General features: G+C 39.1%; 1 protein-coding gene across 3 annotated transcripts in view; it reads left to right on the top strand.

Annotated features, from left to right (window-relative positions):
• The window catches only part of UNC80 (unc-80 homolog, NALCN channel complex subunit), a 213331-nt gene extending 197224 nt beyond the window's left edge, over nt 1–16107 (top strand). For 2 of the 3 annotated variants that reach the window (XM_040641228.1, XM_040641231.1), the window contains 6 exons: nt 2712–2850; nt 5298–5354; nt 12996–13077; nt 13966–14077; nt 14666–14865; nt 15681–16107. In XM_040641228.1, coding sequence (XP_040497162.1) covers nt 2712–2850; nt 5298–5354; nt 12996–13077; nt 13966–14077; nt 14666–14865; nt 15681–15947 — 857 coding nt within the window. In that variant the 3' untranslated portion in view covers nt 15948–16107. The remainder of the gene's footprint in view (nt 1–2711; nt 2851–5297; nt 5355–12995; nt 13078–13965; nt 14078–14665; nt 14866–15680) is intronic. The other variant, XM_040641233.1, reaches the window with a different exon arrangement.
• The last annotated feature ends 4866 nt before the right edge of the window (nt 16108–20973 follow it).

The following is a 20973-nucleotide window of genomic DNA, read 5'->3' as shown; positions in this document are numbered from 1 at the left end:
GAGGAACGTGCTTCATATGTACACTTAATAGGAGTAGGTTTTAAAAGTAAAAAGTGGAAGTCCAATTAAATACCACAGTCATTTAATTAGTTTGATTGCCTTGATTATTTTCTAGTTGTGTTTTAAAAACACTCTGACGTAACATTTATACAGCAGAGTGCTGTCAGTGCCTTAAGAATGAAGAGGACAAAATCTAGACCATCACTCAGAGCCTTTCCATGTCAAACAACAAAAAGCCCCATTCTAAACTAAATTAGGAGAAATAGGAATTGAGGTTAGAATTTTAATTAACTTAATGGTGACTAACATAATATAATAAAAAATCATTTAAAAAAAAAGAATTTTAATTAACTTAGATGAATGAAAGTATTTTAATTCCCTATTAGAGTTGGATGTGGAAGAGAGGGAAAGAAAGAAATGCAGTAACATTTACAGATTTTGTTTCAGGGTCAGTCAGATAATGAAGTAATGACCACGTTGTCCTGCACCTGACCTGTACAGATATACCTGTTTCTAAATCACCCTGGTCATTGTGCACGGAAATACTCTTCAAACTGTGGTGGGAAATCTTGAACAATCTTGACCAAGAAAACAAAAAGAGAGAGAGAAGGATCAGCAGTTTTTATATTCATTATGTCCTAGTAATAGTTCAGAACTTTAGTAGTATCTATTTTTCTTTAATCCTTCAAGTAATGTCTCCCAGCAATTTTTTTAATTATGGGAAATGGTACCACCTAACTTCAGTAGAGCTAAATATCTTTAGTAGGTAACTTCCTCGCCAGCAGGAAGGAGATAGGAAGGAAAAGTAGAGAGGACGTAAAGAGAAAGATCACGGACTGGGAGCCAGCGCTTACACACTGATGCACATGCAATTTTTTGCTCATATCTCTGCTCTTAGACATCACAACCATCCCAGTGGGAACAGTTGCTGACAAATGTGTGGTTGTGATGTGGGTGTGTATTCATTTATATGGGGTGGGTATAAAAGCCAAAGGGTTGACTGCTTTGAATTAAACTGTTTTCCCATTCTTTTTTTTTTTTTTTTAAGATTTTATTTTTTTAACAGAGAAAGACAGCCAGCGAGAGAGGGAACACAAGCAGGGAGAGTGGGAGAGGAAGAAGCAGGCTCCTAGCAGAGGAGCCTGATGTGGGGCTCGATCCCATAACGCCGGGATCACGCCCTGAGCCGAAGGCAGACGCTTAACAACTGCGCCACCCAGGCGCCCCACTGTTTTCCCATTCTATAATCAAACCCATATTAAGACCTAACAGGTACAAGATAAGGTACAAGAAAGTATGAGAAAAAATATGTTCTCTGAGATCTTAGGTCTAGTCCTGTAGAGGGGATGACAGACATTTTCAATAAAGAACATTGACCAAAAAGGGTGAATGGAAGGCAGCATGTAATTAATCATCAAACAAATATTGAGAGACTGTGAAGTGATATATGAGTTTAAATAGGGGGGAAAATCAGTGAGATGTGGGAAATGACTTTGTAGAAATAGCTCTATTTACCTTACCATGTTTTTCATGTTTTTAAGGCACATTTGTTTATTCCCTGCTCTATGAACACACCAAAAAAAGAAATACCATTCTATAACACGAGTCAACTTCAAGTCAGTCATTATGTAACAAATTAAAATTTCTGGCACTTTTCATATACACCTTTTTGGTTTGAAAGACGTTTCATTAGAATTATAACCCCTCAGGGTATTTTAAATAAAGGATGTCAGATGACCTTATATGGTGGCCTAAGTTCACCAGAATGCTACATTAATCAAAATATGTGTACTGTTCAAGAGCACCCGGGTGGCTCTGTTGGTTAAGTGTCTGACTCGTGGTTTTGGCTCAGGGCATGATCTCAGGGTCGTGGGATCGAGGCTTGCGTTGGGCTCCACACTTAAAGTGGAGTCTGCTTGAGATTCTTTCCCCCTCCCGCTCCCTCTTGCTCTGTTCCTCCCGCCGCTTGTGCATGTGTACGTGTGCTCTCTTTCTCTAAAGTAAATAAATAAAATCTTTAAGAAATAATGTTTATTGTTCAGCAACAAACAACATTAACTCACCTAAAATGAGGTTACCTTGTCAGAAATACTGTATTAAAGCTAACTTTCATATGGATTTGAATGCATTGATTTCTGCTTGCATGAAGAAAATAAAGACCATATATGTAAAATTTAAAACCTAGGTCAAAATAAGCATTTGTTTATCAAGTTTTATAGGTTTTTAAATATTTTCCCTGAAACTATCTGCAGTAGTCTTGCCCTCAGCAGTCTAAAAATCAATAAGTGTACTGAATGTCATTTTTCAACGTCAAAGAAATATACTCCACTCATTCAATAACAGTATTCCTTTTTGCACTATTTTCAGAATGTTTAAGAATTTTTAGTCCAGTTTTTCTGAAATCGGATGCCTCTTGACTTTCACAAATAATTTACCTGTGAAAATGGACAAGGCTATTTATTTCATGAAGACTGTTCGAGGGTAGGAGATATGTGGATGTGAAGAGTTGTTTGTCCCTTTGTACAGATTAAAAACTAAGAGCTTTGGGAGTCTTACATTATAATCTGTACAAAGGGATGAACGATAACTTAGCTTTAGAGATTGCCCGAAGGTGGGAACCCAAACCAAGGATGAAACCCAAGTAGAAACTCGGTGAGGGTCTTCTGACCGATGTGGTAGTTTTATAACCCTCTCTTCCTTTGTCCCATCAGATGACTCTGTAAGCATGCCCAGTGTGGTAAGTGAACAAGAAGCTTACCTCCTGAGCGCCATCGGAAGGAGACGGTTCTCCAGCCACGTCTCTAGCATGTCGGCACCTCAGGCTGAGGTGGGCATGTTACCCAGCCAAAGGTAAGGAGCCGCGGATATCTTATACTCTGCATTCAGGGGGCAAAGGTAGAATTCTGAAAATTCTGAAAATTTACTTTTGTTGTTCTAAAAAGGCCAAAAGAAAAGCAGACGATCCTATTTTTATGTAGACCATTCAACAAAGGACTTCTCAACCAAAGTCATGCAGGCAACAGTTTGCAGAGAGTTTTCGAAGCCAGATCAGTAGAAGGGATCCCAGTTTCTGATCCAAGCATTCTTTCAACTTAAAAACTCTCTAGAAGTAGATACATGGTCTTTTTTCTTGTTGTCAAATGACATTCTCATATTTCACATATATCATTAGCTAAGCTAATAATGAGTACCTGGCAAGTGTATCGAACTAGCTTGATACATGTGGAAAGTTTAGACTTTTGGTGTGTCATCAGTATTTCGTTGGAGGTAGTGATGCTTAACCAAGCAGAAAAGGACCTATGCCACTATGTGTGACCTTAGGCAGGACATTTAAGAAGGGCCAACAGTGCTCTTCTCTGTGAAATTAGGAGGTTGGCTAAAGTGATCTTTACGGTACTTCTCTATAGTTCTGTGATTCCATGACTAAACACTTTAAGACATTTTCTTTATGTGTTCTCTGCCCTATAAGAATATACATATACATATCAAATATAGTAAATGATCAACGTAAGAGTCAAAACATTGTCTATTTCAGAGCCAATGATGTTTTCACTTCAGGAACTGAATTCTTTCAAAGAGTTGGCCTTACATGTTTTTGGCTAGCTTGTCGTTGATTTTTAATAACTACAGATTCATGTGGTATACTTCATACGTGGAATATAATAAAAATCAGAGCACATTCTAATGTTCAGATAAAATCAGTTTTATGCAGAAATATTTACCCTGTGCCCAAATCCTTTAGCAAATAGTCCATGAACTTTACAGATGAAATAAAATTTGTGAAATAAAGCCTAACTTTGGAGAATATCAAGACTAGGGGAAAATGATAAAAGACTAATAAGTAAATTGCATACTTGTAAAGAAAGCAGTATTTTATGTACTATTTGGTTAATACAAAAATTAATAATATATAAGGGTCACTTATTGTTAGAGATTGTTTTACCTACCTTTTGGTAATTTACCTTTTAAATAAAATGTATGAACAAAACTAGAGCTAAACTATAAAATGTCCAAGAGAAAAAAAGATATACAGTCGTACAAGCAGTTAATATTGGTAACTATCAATTCATTTTTATTTGCTAGCACGTGCAAGCTTCTATCAAGGATAAGAGAAAACTGTCTAGCAAGTCATGTAAAAGTTTTATTAGGGAATCGTAGGAATTTAACATAGAGTTTTTTTTGTGATTTACCTAAACTAATCAGACCATCCATTCCCTTTGTACGTCTTCATTAAGAGGTTAACTTGTTTCCAAAGAGAAAATTTGTTCTCTTCTGGATATATTGGAAATCCAGAAAAATCATATAGTTAAGCCTTTGACTTGAGTCATATTTTGGAAGGCTAGGGAAGGTAGTAGTGTCATGTGCATTAGGGAAAGGGAGCCTCTTTCTGGACACAGAGGCTATTTCTACAGTGTACAAGTAGGTAAACAATTGAGGGGGGCAGGCACTCCAGCTTTCTAAATAGTTTAATTCCATTCAATTTAATAAGTGTTTATTGAGTGCCTCGTGGGTGCTTGCTTAGCCCGATGCTAGGTAGTGAAGGAGAGAGAAAGTATGACACAATTTCTGTTCACAAATCAGCTGCATCCAAATAAATCAATAAACTATTTAATCATTCTCTCACCAACCTGACAGGTTTCTTCTTTTGGCATTTATAATTCAGTCCCTAGGGGATGGAGTAAGGAGGTAAATGGGAGTTCCAGGTGAATATGCCAGGGTTATCTTCCTCCCGTTTGTTGTTGACTTACATTTCCACTGCAAAATTAGCAAGGGAAGTTCAGTTCTTTCTTTGCTTTTCTTAATGGCATCAGTTCCAAGAGTTTGGTTGTGGCAATTCATGGTAAGTGGTTTTTTTGGGTGATAATGTCACAACACACGAGAAAGAAGCAGGGTCCTGGTCAATGAAGAATCACGTACATAATAAGACAAATGAAAAGTAATGGTCACCAAACAAATGATCGTCTCATCTTCTACAGATTCATTCTGCAATGCATTTCAGAGCTCATGTGTCCATTTGGAGCTCATTTTTAGTCCCAACTCTTGACCAACAAATAGATCACTCCTCTGAGAGTCGTACCCACCCAAAGTCCCTCCTCCCCCATTGCCTCGAGTCCTATGTCTTGACAAACCCAGCACAAGGTGAAATGGTTACCTGTCTCCTTCTCCTTTTTGTTCTGTTAAATTTATTTATTTATTTTTGGCTCTTGGAAGCAGAAAATTGCATGCCTTTTTTCTTTTTCTTTTATTTGTTTGCATTTTCTTTCCCTAAATGCTTCATCTCCCTACCCCTCCTGCAGTGAGCCTAATGTCCTCGATGACTCCCAGGGCCTGGCCGCCGAGGGCAGCCTCTCTAGGTACAGTGTCAACGCTACCTGTCTATTGGTGTCTGTGCTGGGAAACTAGCTGTTCCCTGTCTCCTCCGTCTCTCCGTCTCTCTGTCTCCCCCCCCCCCCCCCCGTCTTGATATCTATTTCCATTTCTTGCCCTTTGTTGCTCATGAACACACGAGCCTGGAAGTCAAAGGTGTAGCCTCCTTCATTTTCAGCTTCAGAGCTCAATCACAAATGGCCTAAAAAGCTTACTTAAAAAAAAAAAAGAAATCTGTGGAGTTCTTGTAAGGGCTTGTCCCTCGGACGTGTAAAAAGTTCGATATACTAAATGTTAATTTTATCCCATTGAATCATTCCCTCCCACACTGATATCCCTTAAGAATTGTTTTCAGATGCCTTTTAATACAACTCCCCATCATCAAGAAGCCCCTTATTAAATCCAGACAGGTCTTTTAGTTCATAGCATGGATAGTAAGAAAACAAGCAATGCTGCTATAATAAGAGTAGTGATGTCGATACAATTTCTATAATTCCCTCTCTTTGATGCATGCTATGTGGCAGGCTATCAGAGTAGCTTGTCCAGACAACACTGATAAAAAGAATGTCTGTCCCAGCACAAAGATGACTCCAAAACTTGCTGTGAAATGTCAGACACAAACATTTCTTGGTAAGGAAAAGAAGTCTTATGATGCAGACGATAAAATGTCTTGGCTATTGGTTTAAAGCGTCAGAAAGGGGGACTGCACCTTTAACACTCAGATAAACCACGTCAAACCTTCCTAATCTTGTGCTGTTGATTCACACCTCTCAACTAATCCTCATTAGGGGTGATGCTTCTTGTTCATTCTAACAGTGTCTTAGTTCCATCTCAAGAGAAAACATCCCCTTCCAGGTTTGCGTAATATAGTGAGTACAATACAACGTGTTTATTGCTTTATCACAAGGATGAGGAAATGTTGAGAGGCTGTTCCTGTGACAGGGTAGTCCTTGTTTTCTTTTTGTTTTCTTCGCATCTTGTTCAGATTTCACATTTTCTTTGGCCATTGAAAATGGGAAATTTAGTCCATCATCGGGTATATCATTTTTTTTTTTTACTAGACCCATAGTTCATGGCATTCATTTGTGTTTGCGAGCCTTGCCTTGACAGATCAGTCTCTCACTGGTGGTAAACGTGGAAGTGCTGCAGAGTGCAGACTCAACTCCATCTTCAAGAGCTTTGGGGGCGAGGTCGAACACGACGGTCCTCCAGATGGTTTCCCTTCGTTGTTCAGTGTTTGAAGAGATCGGAACCAAGTCTAGCGCCATGACCACTTCTTTCAAAGAATGCATTTGTTTGATGTTCAGAATTACATGTGGACAGGTGAACCTCGCTTACTTGGAGAGTGGAAAGGATTAAACCAGACCTCCATTCGGCCGACTTTGTCCCAGGGCTTTTCTAATGAGGCCAAATTCTGCTCTTGCTGAGTAAATACTAGTCCAGGTTTGGTGACAGAAGGCAGGAATTTGAGTTGATTTTTATAAACTTTCTAAAGGATTTGGCCACCTCTGGCAGGTTCAGGGTTCAAATTGCTGAACTTGGAGCTATCGGTACCAGTCTGCCCTGGGTCCAGCACCAGTGGGAATAAACCCAAGGTTCTTGCTGTGTGAGACAGTTTCAGAGCCCAAACTATAGCTTTTATCCACAGCTGAATTAGTCAGTCATGTCAGGACTTTGGAGACGGTGTTAGACCAACTGTTGTTGATCTGCTGTTCCTATAACTGGCGTGTTTGAGTTCTGGGTGTTAGCCATGCACCCTCCGTGGTGGTCATTAAGGAAGCAGAAGATGAGGCGTTCACTTGGATTCTAAATAATTCTATTAATGCAGAGGAATCCCACCAGCCAGTAGCACATCCCCTTTGCCAGACATGGCAAGGCCTATTTCTGGATCTCCATCGTGTCACCACGTTCTCTTTGGAGGAGAGGAACTTTTGGTATTTACTAATAGGTGGGTTTATAAAATAGGATATGCTCTTATTTATATTTGGTTTCCAGGCATTCTTTTTTTTTTTAATTTTAATAATATATTTTGTTTAACCTCCTATATTCAAAACAGTATCTTTTAGGATGTCAATATAAATCAATATAAAAATTATTATTTTTTGAAAAAAGATTTTATTTTTATTTTATTTATTGATGTGTTTTTTATTATGTTCAGTTAGCCACTGTGTAGTACCTCATCCAGACATTCTTATTTTTGGCATGAAACTTCTTTATGTTGCAGACTCTTAAGATCCTACAGAAGCAGTAGGGATGAACCACGGAAGTTATATTTAGCACACACCCAAACACTCAGGACCTAAAATATGCCCAAAGTAGTCCTAAGGGAAATCTGGCTCCAAACCTTAAAGAACACCAGGAAGCAGAGTGCCTGGGTGGCTCAGTCGGTTAAGTGTCCGACTCCTGATCTCAGCTCAGGTCTTTATCTCAGGGTTGTGAGTTCAAGCCCCGCGTTGGGCTCCATGTTGGCCATGGAGACTACTTACAAAAAGAAAAAAAAAGAAGAAAAAAAAAAAAAGAATACCGGGAAGCATGCCCCAAACACACCCTGCTTCTCCCCTAACCTCTACATTTTGATAAATTTGCTGGAGATTTGCTTTTGAAAAAGCATTTATTTTAGGTCAGTGGGACAAGTTGGCCTCAGGGATAAATGAAGAAGAGACCAGAATAACTAGGGTGACCTGAGGGATAGGTAGAAACCAATAAAAATTATGCAGACCTTTTGAAAATTTCTTCCAGGATTTGTTTTAACCTGTGCTATCTTTTTTTCTTTTAACTATCATCACAAGAGGTACCAGCCTGTTAGAAGCACTATGCTATGGAGCAAAGATTCCTTCTTTTGGAAATTAATAAATTACAATAGTATCCCATTCTCTCCTGTTGAGAGTATTACCCTTAGAGGCATAGAAACTCACTGTAGATGTTCCCTCCCTGTACCTGCCCCCAAATACACACACTGTCCATCATGTTTTCTCCAGAATTAGACATACAGAAATTATTCAAGCACTTAGCCTGGATGTTTATGCTTGAAAATCATATTTTGTTTGGACATGTTAGAATATTTTGAAAGGCATAAATTGACAGTCAATTCTAATTTTTAAAAAAGAGATTATAACTCTTTGATTCTGTAAGGGTAATCTTCATCCCAGTAAAAAATAAGAACGTGGCTCAAGTTTGAACAAGACTCTGTAGCATGGGTGAGACAAAAGAAAAATAGTCTATGTAGTAGAACCCATATCACGGGGGCCCCTGGGTGGCACAGCGGTTAAGCGTTTGCCTTCGGCTCAGGGCGTGATCCCGGCGTTCTGGGATCGAGCCCCACATCAGGCTCCTCCGCTATGAGCCTGCTTCTTCCTTTCTCACTCCCCCTGCTTGTGTTCCCTCTCTCGCGGGCTGTCTCTCTCTCTGTCGAATAAATAAATAAAATCTTTAAAAAAAAAAAAAAACCCATATCACGATCATCCACATTTCCAAAGTATGAAAACTTGGCAAATACTCTCCAAGTACTTAGAAAAATATTTAAACCTTTTTCGTGTAACTGAGAATGAACGGCTAAGAAAATGTGTGTGGTGATACATAGATACGCCCCTTGCCAATGCTGCCTCCGTTCTTACTCGCTATCTGAGATCCAGATTATCCTCCCTTTTTACTCTGATTCCAGCCACTGATCTCTAAATTCTGTGGCACTTAGAATACATTTTCTGGGTATTGTTGAAGTGGGTCAGGACAGACTCCTCCAGAATGCATCGTTTAAGCATATGGATTATTTTGAGCTGAAGGCACTTGAGACCCTGTGGCACCAAGAGAAACTTTTGTCCTTCTCTTAACCACACAGCAGACTCTACACTGAGGGTCTTTCCCAGAATGAGGGTTATTAACGGAGATCAGTTTTATCTGAGTGACCCATCTGTATGGTAGGGCAAACATCTAATTACGAAACATCGGCTCTTCTTATTACCCTGCAAAATGCCTTCCTTTCTTGTGAAATCCCGACCCCAAGTCCCTTCTCCTTAATTCAGAATGACATAGAGACCTCATTTTCCCTGACTGCCTTTGGAATTTCCATGTCTATGTGGATTCTCCATACTTAAACTTATGAAATTTCATTTTCTCCTGTTAACTTGTCTCATGTTAATTTGATTCTTAGTCCAGATAGAAGGACTTCCGAGGGGACAGGAATTGTTGCTCCGTGACATTGTGGAGGCTAAGTAAATTTTAAATAATGATCGTTTTTATTGGGAAAGGGAAAAGTAGAATTTTGTCTCCTGTTTATTTCCCTGTTCTCTATGAATGCTTTATGGCTCTTTGGCGCTGGCTTTATGCATTCCTGTCACAAGACAGCCACTCAGGGTAAATGGTTATGCTTTGTGTCTTGTATTCTACCTCTAGGTTTCTTTAACCATATTAAAATTGAAACTAAAAGCACAGGTAGAGGCAATAAAAATACTAATTCATTTTCCATGTGCTAGTCTTACCTAGTGCTCCCGCTTAAATTTTTTTATTTAAGAAATATATCTATGTCCCAATCTACACATTTTGGGGGTAATTTTAGATGAATAATATGAATTATTATTACATTTTTATGTATTACATTTTTATTACATTACCGAATGTCCCCTTATTGAATGTTCACCTATCCTGTATTTTAAGAAGTACCATTAGGTATATATCTCATTTAGGAGCTGTGTACATATTTTTACACTACACTCCAGGCCCTCAGGCTGAAACAGGGAAATAGAAGTAATTTGTGCCAAAACTGTTCTCCTAACATTGTCTGAACTTCGCTAGCTTATAAATTACTTCTTTGCATTTTTGAGTAAGGTGTTTTGGGTTTGTTTTTTTTTTTTTTGTAGACAGTTAAATCAAAACTCTGCCAAGCCCTAAGGGCATGTACTTCCCTAAAATCTAGATCGTTCTATGGTTTGCCATAGTGATGTTTTTCAGCGACTCCAAAATACAAAGGTTAATTTTAGCTTCAATTGAGAATGTTTTATTTCCTTTTATTTTTATTGTTTTAACCTATTATTTTGTGAAACTGGAAAATCAGCCATTTCTCATTCTCAAGATTAATATTTTCAAGAAACCAGTTTTCTTTAGAGAGGCGCTTAGGGCAAACACCTTGGTCTTCTCCCTGTTGGTTTTAGTACTGTACATTCTTATGGTCACAAATCATAAATCCTACAGATGACTAAAATAGTAATGACTTGGCGAGAATTTGAAACTAAATTGAAATGACTTTTTATATGCAACTTGATATAGACCTGAGCAGAAATAATGTGTTCTGCATAAATTACTTCCATTATTAACTTCTCTGGCTGTTTATTAATGTGTCCCAACTGCACAGAGTTAAGCCAGACTTCGATGTCCCCAGTACATTTCTTTTAGGGAGAATATAATGTATTAGCTGGGATATACCATTTCTAGGGACATGTTCTATAATTTCATCTTTGATATGTGCATTCCACTGACGAAATGCTGTATCATTTACATAGAACAGCTAATTACTGAAGCGATAGACTTGATTCATTTCTTAGAGATAAGCCTCTCTATCCATAGAGAAAATTTTGATGCTTATGACCCTCTCTGGGAATAATCATCATGAAACTACCATTATGCTTTGACATTCAACACTCCCTGAGTAATGTGTATTTCTTTTCTTGCACCATTTTTTTTTCTCACAATCTCCGGTTACTGAATAAAAACAAGACAAGTGGACTGCCTCAATTTCATTTTCTCTGCCCAGTTACTTTCAACACATTTTATAACCCACTTCCTTTTAGCGTTCTAGAAGCAATAAACTCATTGCAAATATCAAACGTAAAACAAAGAAGCATGCGATATACATCCCTGTTCATGTCCAAACCATTTTACATCAACTAACTTCTTTTCTCGACCTTAATGGGAGGTAGGTGGTAAGTATTAACCTCCCTTTACGGCCAAGGGAACTGAGGTGACATTTAGATGTCAATGAAGAAACCATCCCAAAGACAGCTTTGCTTGGTATTTGGGAGAAACTGGTTTCTCCTTTTGTGCATATGGTGATTAAATACTCTTTCCAATTTAAGGCACATGTTAAAATGTATAATTAATAAGGAGATGTCACTTCAAACATGCCAGCAACACAGTCTGGATTGCTTATCAGAATTTATTGCATTGTTCCTTTGAATAATTTTCCATCTTCGTAGAAAGGTCACATAGGTATAAAAATAATGTATATTGATCTTTTGAACTTGACGTTAAGGAGAACAAGTTTAAAAAGCATCTGTTTGGGGACTCTTTGCGGAATTTTGTATTGTGTATCCCAAATGGTATAATTACGATATAATGACATCCTTATTTCCTAAAAACTTTGATAAGTTCCATTTGGGAATCATTGATTTTCTTCTAGTGGAAATATGAGCAAGACTTTTAAAAAATGACAGACATGACTATCACCTATGTGATTGTTAACCAGCTGTTCACATAACAGGGGAAACATCTGATTGTCTATCTTGCCACCAGTCTCTTTCTCTACAACTGCAGTTAGATATTTTAGATAGCTCTTTTTTTTTTTTTAAATGGAAATGAATGAATATAGTCTTTCTTTTTCCTGGACAGTTGCTGACTCTGGATTCCTCTGTGGAATATTTTACTCTAAAAGCGATTCGTAGATGACTCTCCTTTTGCAAAGGCAAAGCAGAAATTAATTGCCCATTAGCCAAATAAGCACATTGGCATCATCCATAGGATTACAGTGTTCGCTGGGGCGCAAAACATTTCTTTTTTTTCACCGCCGTTCCCATTATAAATACCTATTACACATGCATGCGGAATGAAAATGAATCATGGGCCCGTGACAGTATTTTCAGCCTCACCCAACATTGAAGTACCAACCACTGTCAGGAGTCATTTTTGCATATAAAATACACACATACACAGTAAATTTGGGGGGAGCAGGTTGTTGTTTTTATAAATTGCACAATATGTTTGAGTGCAGCTACTCAATTAATTAATTTTCTGAGTTCTTCTGATAGCTTGATTATTTTGCCGGCCTTTTAAATCCAAAATCTTTTCTTAAAAAACATTTAATTGTCTACCCACGTGACTATTCATTGACTCAGTAGTCACAGAGACTTCAGGCTGCAAACATGTGTTGAATGTGCCCCTTCACCCAAATGGATTCTGTGTCTGATGTGTTTGATATCTGTCCATCTGATTTTCATTTAAACTGAAATTTTAACAGAGGTGTTCCCATCCATGTGATAGACTTGTTTGTGTTTGTTTGTCACCACCTTCTCCCTTCCCCTTGGAAAAAAAAAAAAAATTGAGATTAGAATGTGACATCTTTAACCTTTTGGTGGCTTTCCAAACCAGGGGTGTGATCGAACCAATGTTTTGCTGAATGACAGATACGGCATCAGTGACTTAAAAAAAAAATCTCAATTTTGGCAGCTTGAGGCTACGAGGCCTCGTCCTCCCTCCCAAACCCTTGAAATCTCCCATCCCAGGGATACTTTCCCAACCTTCCTTCAAAGATAATGGTATCTTTGAAGTGACTGTTTCATAGAAGTGGTTTTGGCTAACACCCACCAGAGGACGGTCATCCGTACTCTCTCCAGGGGTCCACTAACACTGTTGCTGCTTGACAGGGTGGCAAGTGTCCAGAGCGAACCTGGCCAACAGAGCCTCCTCATTCAGCAGCCGCTGGGGAGGAAGAGGGGCCTGAGGCAGGTAAGCAGACCCAGGAAGGGCAGGAGACTCATCCCATGAAGTGGAAGCTCTGGTTAATTTCTTAATGCCCACTTATGTGAAGATCGTAGTGTATCTTCTCCCCTCCTGCAAGCAGCAGTGCAGAGCAACTTTCAAACGTAAGTAGTTGGGCAAGCAGAGAGTGTTAACTTCAGTTTTAGCGCTGAATCTTCTTATTGGTAAGGCTGATTACTTAGTCGTATAAGCAGGCCTTTGTCCCCTGTCCAGAAACCTTCTCTCCCAACCGAACGTACTGAGCGAGGCGGATTTGTTATGAAGTTGATGTAAGGCCTGTTTCTCTATAGAGGCATAGACACAATTGTCCTTTCTTCCTCATTTCAAGATGAATGACTCAGGTTAGAATCAAAATCAAAGTAAAGATCATCTTTACAGATTTCCTCGGGTGGGCTGCCTTTATTATTACGAGCCTTGTACAGTCGCTTTGATTGGAGCTTCCCGACATTTGTGTACCAGACATTTTCTCAGCATCTGAAATTTTTTCATCAACCTCCCCTTGAGAGTTAACATATGTTTACGACTTTTAGATGAGCAAAGGCTGATCAATAAGCAATACTTATTAGTTGTGTATCCTGAAATTGTCACATTGACTACTTTAAATCGTTAATTCATGTCTTTGGGATACGTAAAGAACTAGCAAATGGGAGACAGAATTGGTTAAAGGGAACGCCGGATTCAAATACTCAGTTGTTTCATACGCAGAAAGAAGTTTATTTTATCAGCTACAAATACAAGCATCCACAGAAACGCATAAAGGAAAGAATACACCATAGTCAGAATCCTCTGAGCACAGAGTTTCCTCCCGGGCAGTCAGAGCCCTCTTGCCAGCTTTATTCTGCCTATTCTCTTTAGCTAAGACGTCCTCTACTATCACGTCAGAAGACGCAGACAGAACCCAAAAACCGCCACGGGGCTCGGCTGTCAACCACTCGCAGGAGTATTCAACCTAAAACGAAGCCATCTGGTGAGGCCTTCTGTGTCCCTTCTGACTATACCACTGACACAATGTCATGCAACTCAGTCAGGAAGGTCTGCAGACCCTGAGCTCATGCTCAGGATAAGGGAAGAACTTTCCTCGAACACTTCAGTGCCTTTCCCTCTTTTCACCTTTCCTACCCTATCCCTACCCCGTAAGTCTAGGGAAGGGGAAGAGTCCAAGTACACCACGAATGTATGAGATTTGGTTCTCGAAGGTCGTATTTTCTTTACCCAAGCTAGGAACTGAGTTTGTTATATGTCTTAGTGAAGACAAAGAAATGAGAATGATGGGCTCTTGTAAGTCTTGTTGGTAGCTGTTATGGGTGATGACCAAGTTCACCTAATGCTCTATGGAAATGTTGTTTTAAGCCATTTATGTAAAAATGATTTTTTCTACCCAAGTTCTCTTTATAAGGTGAAATCAAAACATGTACATAGTAGTCAAATATGCTCTTATTTATTAATAAGCCAGCAGTATCTTTACAAAGAAAAGCCAGGAAACACTGGTTAAATCTAGTTATTAAGCACTTGACTGTATTTTTTCCCTATTTACTGCTTTACTTCTGACCTACAGCAGATCAGAAACGTTCTGTGACCTTCATTGAGGCTCAGCCAGAGCCAGTCACTGCCCCGCCAGAAACACTGCCCGCCACCGGCCAGCCACAAGGCTGCAGTCCAGCCCCAGCTAAGAAGCCGGAAGGAACGGGCAAACCAGTGCTCACGTCTTCCCCTGCCATCATAGTTGCTGATCTTCACAGCCTGTCTCCCAGGCAGGTGAGGGCTCTAACGACACAGGGGAGGCTTGCCCACTGCATACTTGTGTCTAGGGACAACGTGGATATGCACACTTATTCCATATAATTGAAGTCTGAGTCTGTAACATTTTGTTACCCAGACAGACAACGGTCCTGTCGTCATGAGCAGAACATCCATATAAAGTATGTGGGTGGGAATATATCTACTTAAGAAGGAATAAGAGAAATCTCGGGATTCTTTGTTATGAAAACCCAAGAGAAAATATTTCACAATGAAAATAACCATTGAAAACCATGATATGATACCTGGTTGAAAAATATTTCAATTTAAAAGGAAAATAAAGTTACCAGTTTAGAAGCCTGTAAATAGAGAGCTGTCTGTATCCTATGAGAAGAACTCTCTATTCCGATCTTTATCCTCATCATTTTGATATTTTTCTTGTTTTGATTTTTTTTTCTTCGTTCAATTTTTATAAACGAATTCCCATAGGCCCCATGTTCTCCCCAGTGGCATTTAAAGAAAGCTAAGGGGCAATAATACTACATACGTTTGTAGAGTGTTTAATGGTTAACAAACCTTGTAAACACCATCATCTTCTATTATCCTCACAGTCTCCAAGGCAAGCAGGGCAAAAAAAGTACACTCACGCTGCAGGTTGGGAAACAGGCTTGCAAGGGTGAAGGGGTCCACGTAAGAACTCACTTACGCCAAAGCTAGAGCTGGGACGGGCTGTGTGCATCACTGTCCAGCTTCAGGTAGACAACGACAGTTTTGATCCTCTTCCCTCACACCTATCTGGCCTTTCCATGATGTTATGATCCTTTGGATGACAGAGTGAGCCCCTCCCCGCTGAAGAAGGAGAAAAGAAGGAGGACGCCGAAGTGCAAGGTGCTCCAGCACACGGACCCCTGTCTACGCAACTCTCAGACCCTGATGAATTCACAGGCCTTGAGACATCCATCCTCCTACAGCACGGAGACACCGTCCTTCACATCAGCGAGGAACACGGCACGGAGAACCCCCTGCTATCCAGCCAGTTCTCTCTTACGCCCACCAAGCTGGGGGAGACTGACGGAGACCTAGATGAGTCTCATGTTTAATTCCGTATCTTGTTGAGAGTGGCAGGTGTAGACAAGATGTGGGAGGGATCGCTTTGCTAAAAGGTGAATACTTTTGCTTGGAAAAGATGAAAACACAGCACTTTACATCCAACGGGTGACACAAATCTCAGTAGATTTTGCTGCTAATGCGCACGTTGTTTCATAAACATCTTTAAAAAAATCAATGGCTAAGATAATTTGGTTGTGTGGAGACCATAAAAACCAGGGAAGAATAAGAGGAAAGAGCCATTTTACTGCACATTGTTTATGATTCAAGAAGCCTTGAGCAGTTAAAAATATATACTATTATGGAGCTGCTTACCTAGGAATATTAACAGATAATATGTTCTAAAAAGAGAATGCAATTTTTGAGATTACTCACGTTATACATCTCATGCAAATGTTTATTTTTATAGTTTCAAAAATATTAAATCAGGTGGCTGTATGAGTAGCAATTTACATAAAAATAATCAGGAAAATATCAGTTTGAGGAGACTAATAAATAAGCCTGCAGCCATTTTTGCTTTGATCAACAATACAGCCATTTACAAGAAGAAAAAAATACTATTTTTAAAGCCGTGGATTTTTCAATATTTATTTTTCAACCGTCATTTACCTTGCATGTTGTAAATCAAAATGCTAGTGCCCTAAGATCATTCCATTTCATAACCACATTAGAGAGAAAATATTCTAAAAATTATCAGACATAATTTTGAATTAAGAACCTAAACAGCCTATACTATGATAAAAACTAAATGTAAATATAATAGCTAGAAAGAGATGGTATTCCTACTTCTAGCCATGACCACGTCAATGCCAAGATTAGGAGATATTGGAAGATGTGATTACAGTATCCTGTGCCTGCCCTTGAGGGCATATTTTCAGATATTAAAGTTATTGTTAGAATTGGTTCAAGAAGATAACTTTTTCTCAATGTTAACAATTTTCCTATGATCCTTTAGACATCTACGTTTATGAGGAAAAATTATAAGGTGAGCAATCTCTTCATAGACAAAGTCAGCTTGTGTATTTTACTTTAACTTGAAGTTCAGTTACTTCAAGAAAAGCATAAAACTTAGAGGGCTCATGAGGCCATATCTAGTGTGTTACTGACCCCGTAGTAGGGCTTGGCATCATATAGTTCAAAACTGAGTTTCAGAATTTTAACAGCTACATTAGAAAACTGTTACATAACTATTAAACACATAAAAACTCATATATGTACCTAAATTGGTGTGGGGTGTGTGTGTGTGTGTGTGTGTGTGTGTGTGTGCGTGTGTGCATTTTTCTAGTCCTCCGATTAAAGTTACAGATTTTGATTACATTGCAATGAATTGAAAACACATTCCGTATGCTTCAACTTCAACTACGTTGGCTATGAAAAGTATGTTTATATAGAGAGGAGACCTGCTAAAGTCACCCAAATCACAAAGGAGAATTATTTTTTTCTGTTAGAATTGCTTATTAAATAGGCATTGCTTATGTTGTGATTTATGCTCTCAAATAGAATTTGGGGTTTTGGTCCCATTTACTAAGAGAATGAACGATATCTGTGAGTTAAAGATAATGGACAAAATGAAAAATTTCAAATCTAAAATGAGAAAATAGAGGTGGTATATGGCCTCTTTTAATGTTTTACAAAATTTTCAGAACATTTACTTAATGCCGAATTAATTCTCAAGTGCAGAAATATACATCTAAAGTGGTTTTATGATTCTTTCTAAGCTGATGTATTTTGCCTGTTAAAAATTATGCTGCTCAATTAGTGTTAGAGGCCTTATGTTTGGTAATTACAAGTGTCTGGGCTGTAGGAGTCTCTATATATTTGTGTGCACTTTGTTCCAGTTTTTTGATTCTTGATCCCAATTCTCCACGTATAATTGTATCAAATACTTAAAAAGTAAAGGGGTCAAAGAAGATTGTTGAATATCTGAGAATTCGAAATACCTTTATATGTACTTAAAAAGTACCGGGCTGTTTTGAACATGATGATACTGGCATGTCTGCCTTTCAGCCTGACTCCTTCACTCTAGTGTTATGGAAGTCTGTTGGAAACTTTTTTAAATAAGCTAAGTATTGTTGTACCGTGCAAAAAAGCCTCCACTCTGAGAAATAGGGCCTTATAGAGTGGGAATGTTTTCATACTGGGACTACTGAGGTTTTGCAGATGTGTGCATCTGTTCTATTTAAGGTGCCCTTAAATGTGTTGAATGTAATGTGTTGAATGTTTATGTGTAATTGATAAAGTATTTATATGTATGTGCATAAGATTGTCTCAAGATGTATTCTCAGGAGTACTGTTACCTGGAGTTTGAAAGAATAACTATTTAAAAAAAAACAGTTGGGGAAGATCAGAAAAAAGTTCAAGATAACAATTTTTTGTAATCAAAATATTGAGTGACTAAAAATTATTATATATGATAAATACAGATTGGTCATACTAGATTATTTCTTAAGCTATAATGCTTAATGATATTTATCTTGTTTAAAGGAAAACCAAAACAGGCACCTACTTCCCATGTATAAAAAATTGGACTCAACCAAGAAGTTGCTTCTTCTGAAATTAACTTTTGAGAGACCTTGGAATAAACATGTATCATCCGTTATAGTGAGTGTAGATTTATACCACTTGGATTCAATTAAAAGCAGTTCCAATCCTGGATACAGCATTTTCTATAGCAAAACATTTTACTTTCATTTTTCAGTATTTGCTGCTTTTTATAATTCTATTAGATAAGTTATTTGATTTTTCCAAAAAGGAAACTGAGTTATTGAGTGCATTGGGACAAGTCATTGAGAACCACAGTATCAAAAGGCATAATTGGGCATGACAATGGTGAAGGAAAAGAAAATGTAGTGTTTGGGTGTCTGGTTAGGGCCTGTTGTACAGGCTGGGAATAACTGGCTTGCTCTTTCAAGCCCTCAAGAGAACGTTAGGCAGCGTGATATCTCCTCCCTTCTTTAGTATCTGTCCCTTTAGTCAATGAAGAACATTCTTCAGTCTGCTGCCTAGCTCTAAGACCATCTAAGATGAGACTATGGTGTTTATAGGGACCAAGAGGGGAAAAAATGGTGATAAATGGAATTACAGTCCAAAATGCAAACTAAATACCCTTCCTCAAGTTATACGGGATACTTTAAGTCTCTGGAATTTGCTGCTATCACACCGAGTTATGCTGTTGCCCTGTGACCTCACACTTCCAATTCCATGGCCTTGTCTTGGCAGTGAGTAGAGAGTCCCACTTCCTCATTTACTTTAGTGGGTCTCAACTGCAGCATTTCAGAAACAAAGTTTGATTTGACACTCAGGACAATAAAAACAAGGGCAGAATGTATTTGGAAAAGCTTAAGACAAATTTACTTAGATTATTTCAGGATCATTTAGCATTAACAGATCAATGTACCTCCATAATATTTTTCAATAGTCACTGTGACTGCAGGATGAAAATCCTTTATTAGCCATTTTATAGGTAAAAACAAAAGATTGATTACACAGCCAACTTCCCTCAGATGACTTTGAAGTCTGTTATGAATACTGAATGACCAAAGAGCATGGAAAAAAAATGCATATGAATAAATACTGAGACGTTTATGAAAGATATTTATGAAAGATATTAAGACCTCTGTGTTTGAATATGCACATAAAATAAAGCTAAAAACATTTCAGATGCCTGATTGTTTCATTTCTCATTTCTCAACATAGGGAATAGGTTAACTCATTCAGAAAAGTGTTCATTCTCTTCTCAACCCCCACAGTCTGGCTCCAGGTCACCCTTCAGTTAGACACCTCCAATTCTTCCCTCCAGCTCCAGCTGAGCTCCATTTTACTCAAGCTTTCCACCAATATCCTTCAAAATAAAGCAGAATGGGCATCTTGGGAAACTGGATATCCCATCTTGATTTCTCTGCCCAGATTGTGACCCCCTGGAAAAACCGGTAGATTTCCCAGGAGGAATGTGAAGGAACTGGTTGTCCTCTGAATGTGCCCAGAACCACGATGGAGTACAAATTACCACCAGCTGTCTTTCGTATAGAGTACGAAATGCCCATTCCCTGCCATCTAAGCTATGTTCTTGCTAAATCCTTTTTTTTCCCCTCACGTGGTTTTATTTCATCCGGTACAGACTGAATGACCCTAGACACACTTAGCAGAGGAACAGACACTCTTACCCTCTTCCAGATTGTGTCTGAATAGTAAATAAATGTATTACAATTTGTCACCGAACATACGGAGAGGAAAAAAACGGAAGGTAAGGATGAGGGCCTGAGGCCGAGAAGGATAATAGTAATAATAATAACCACCACATTTTCTACCGAGCACCAGACACCACGTGCTGGCTGCCTTACCGGGGTTCACGTACCTAATCCTCACAACAACCCTAAAGACAGGGAGGATCCTAACAAATGGCAGTTAGGAGGCAGGGAGAAGTGACTGCGAGGCCTCTGCCCTAAATCTGGCTCCTTCACCTCTGTAGAAGAGTTCAAACAGGCAGAGATGAGAAGGATTTTTTTGGGTGTTCTTTTTTTCCCCCAAGATCTTATTTGAGAGAGTGAGCGAGAGAAGACAAGCCCGTAGGGGGTGGGGGGAGGCAAAGGGAGAAGCAAACTCCCCGCTGAGCAAGGAACCCCCAACACGGGCCTCGTGATCCTGGGATCACGACCTGAGCGGAAGGCAGACGCTTAATCGCTTCATCGGCTGACCCACCGGTGCCCCTTTGTTTTGTATTTTAAAGGCAAGCACAAGAGCTGGAGAGGAGACGAAAGCTGCGCAGATGCAAACAATAGGGAAGCAAAAAGTGAAGTGAGGACAAGAGCCCAGGAGAGGGAACAGCAGGGCATGTAAAGCAAAAAATTAAAACTCCTCGAGTTCTGCGAGGCCTGGGAAACCTAAAAGGCTTGTTTCCAGAAGGAAGGTCAAGGAAAAGAAAAATGAGCCTGCAGGCTCCGCCCCGCCCCAAAGCCCCTGGGCAAACAGCCCCGCCCCCGGGGAGGAGGGACTTCCTCCCCGCGGGCAGCTGCTTCCGGT

Source organism: Ursus maritimus, unplaced genomic scaffold (assembly GCF_017311325.1).
Source record: "Ursus maritimus isolate PB19 unplaced genomic scaffold, ASM1731132v1 scaffold_1, whole genome shotgun sequence".
In the NCBI taxonomy this organism is placed as follows: Eukaryota; Metazoa; Chordata; class Mammalia; order Carnivora; family Ursidae; genus Ursus; species Ursus maritimus.
This window is presented reverse-complemented; position numbering and strand designations above follow the sequence as displayed.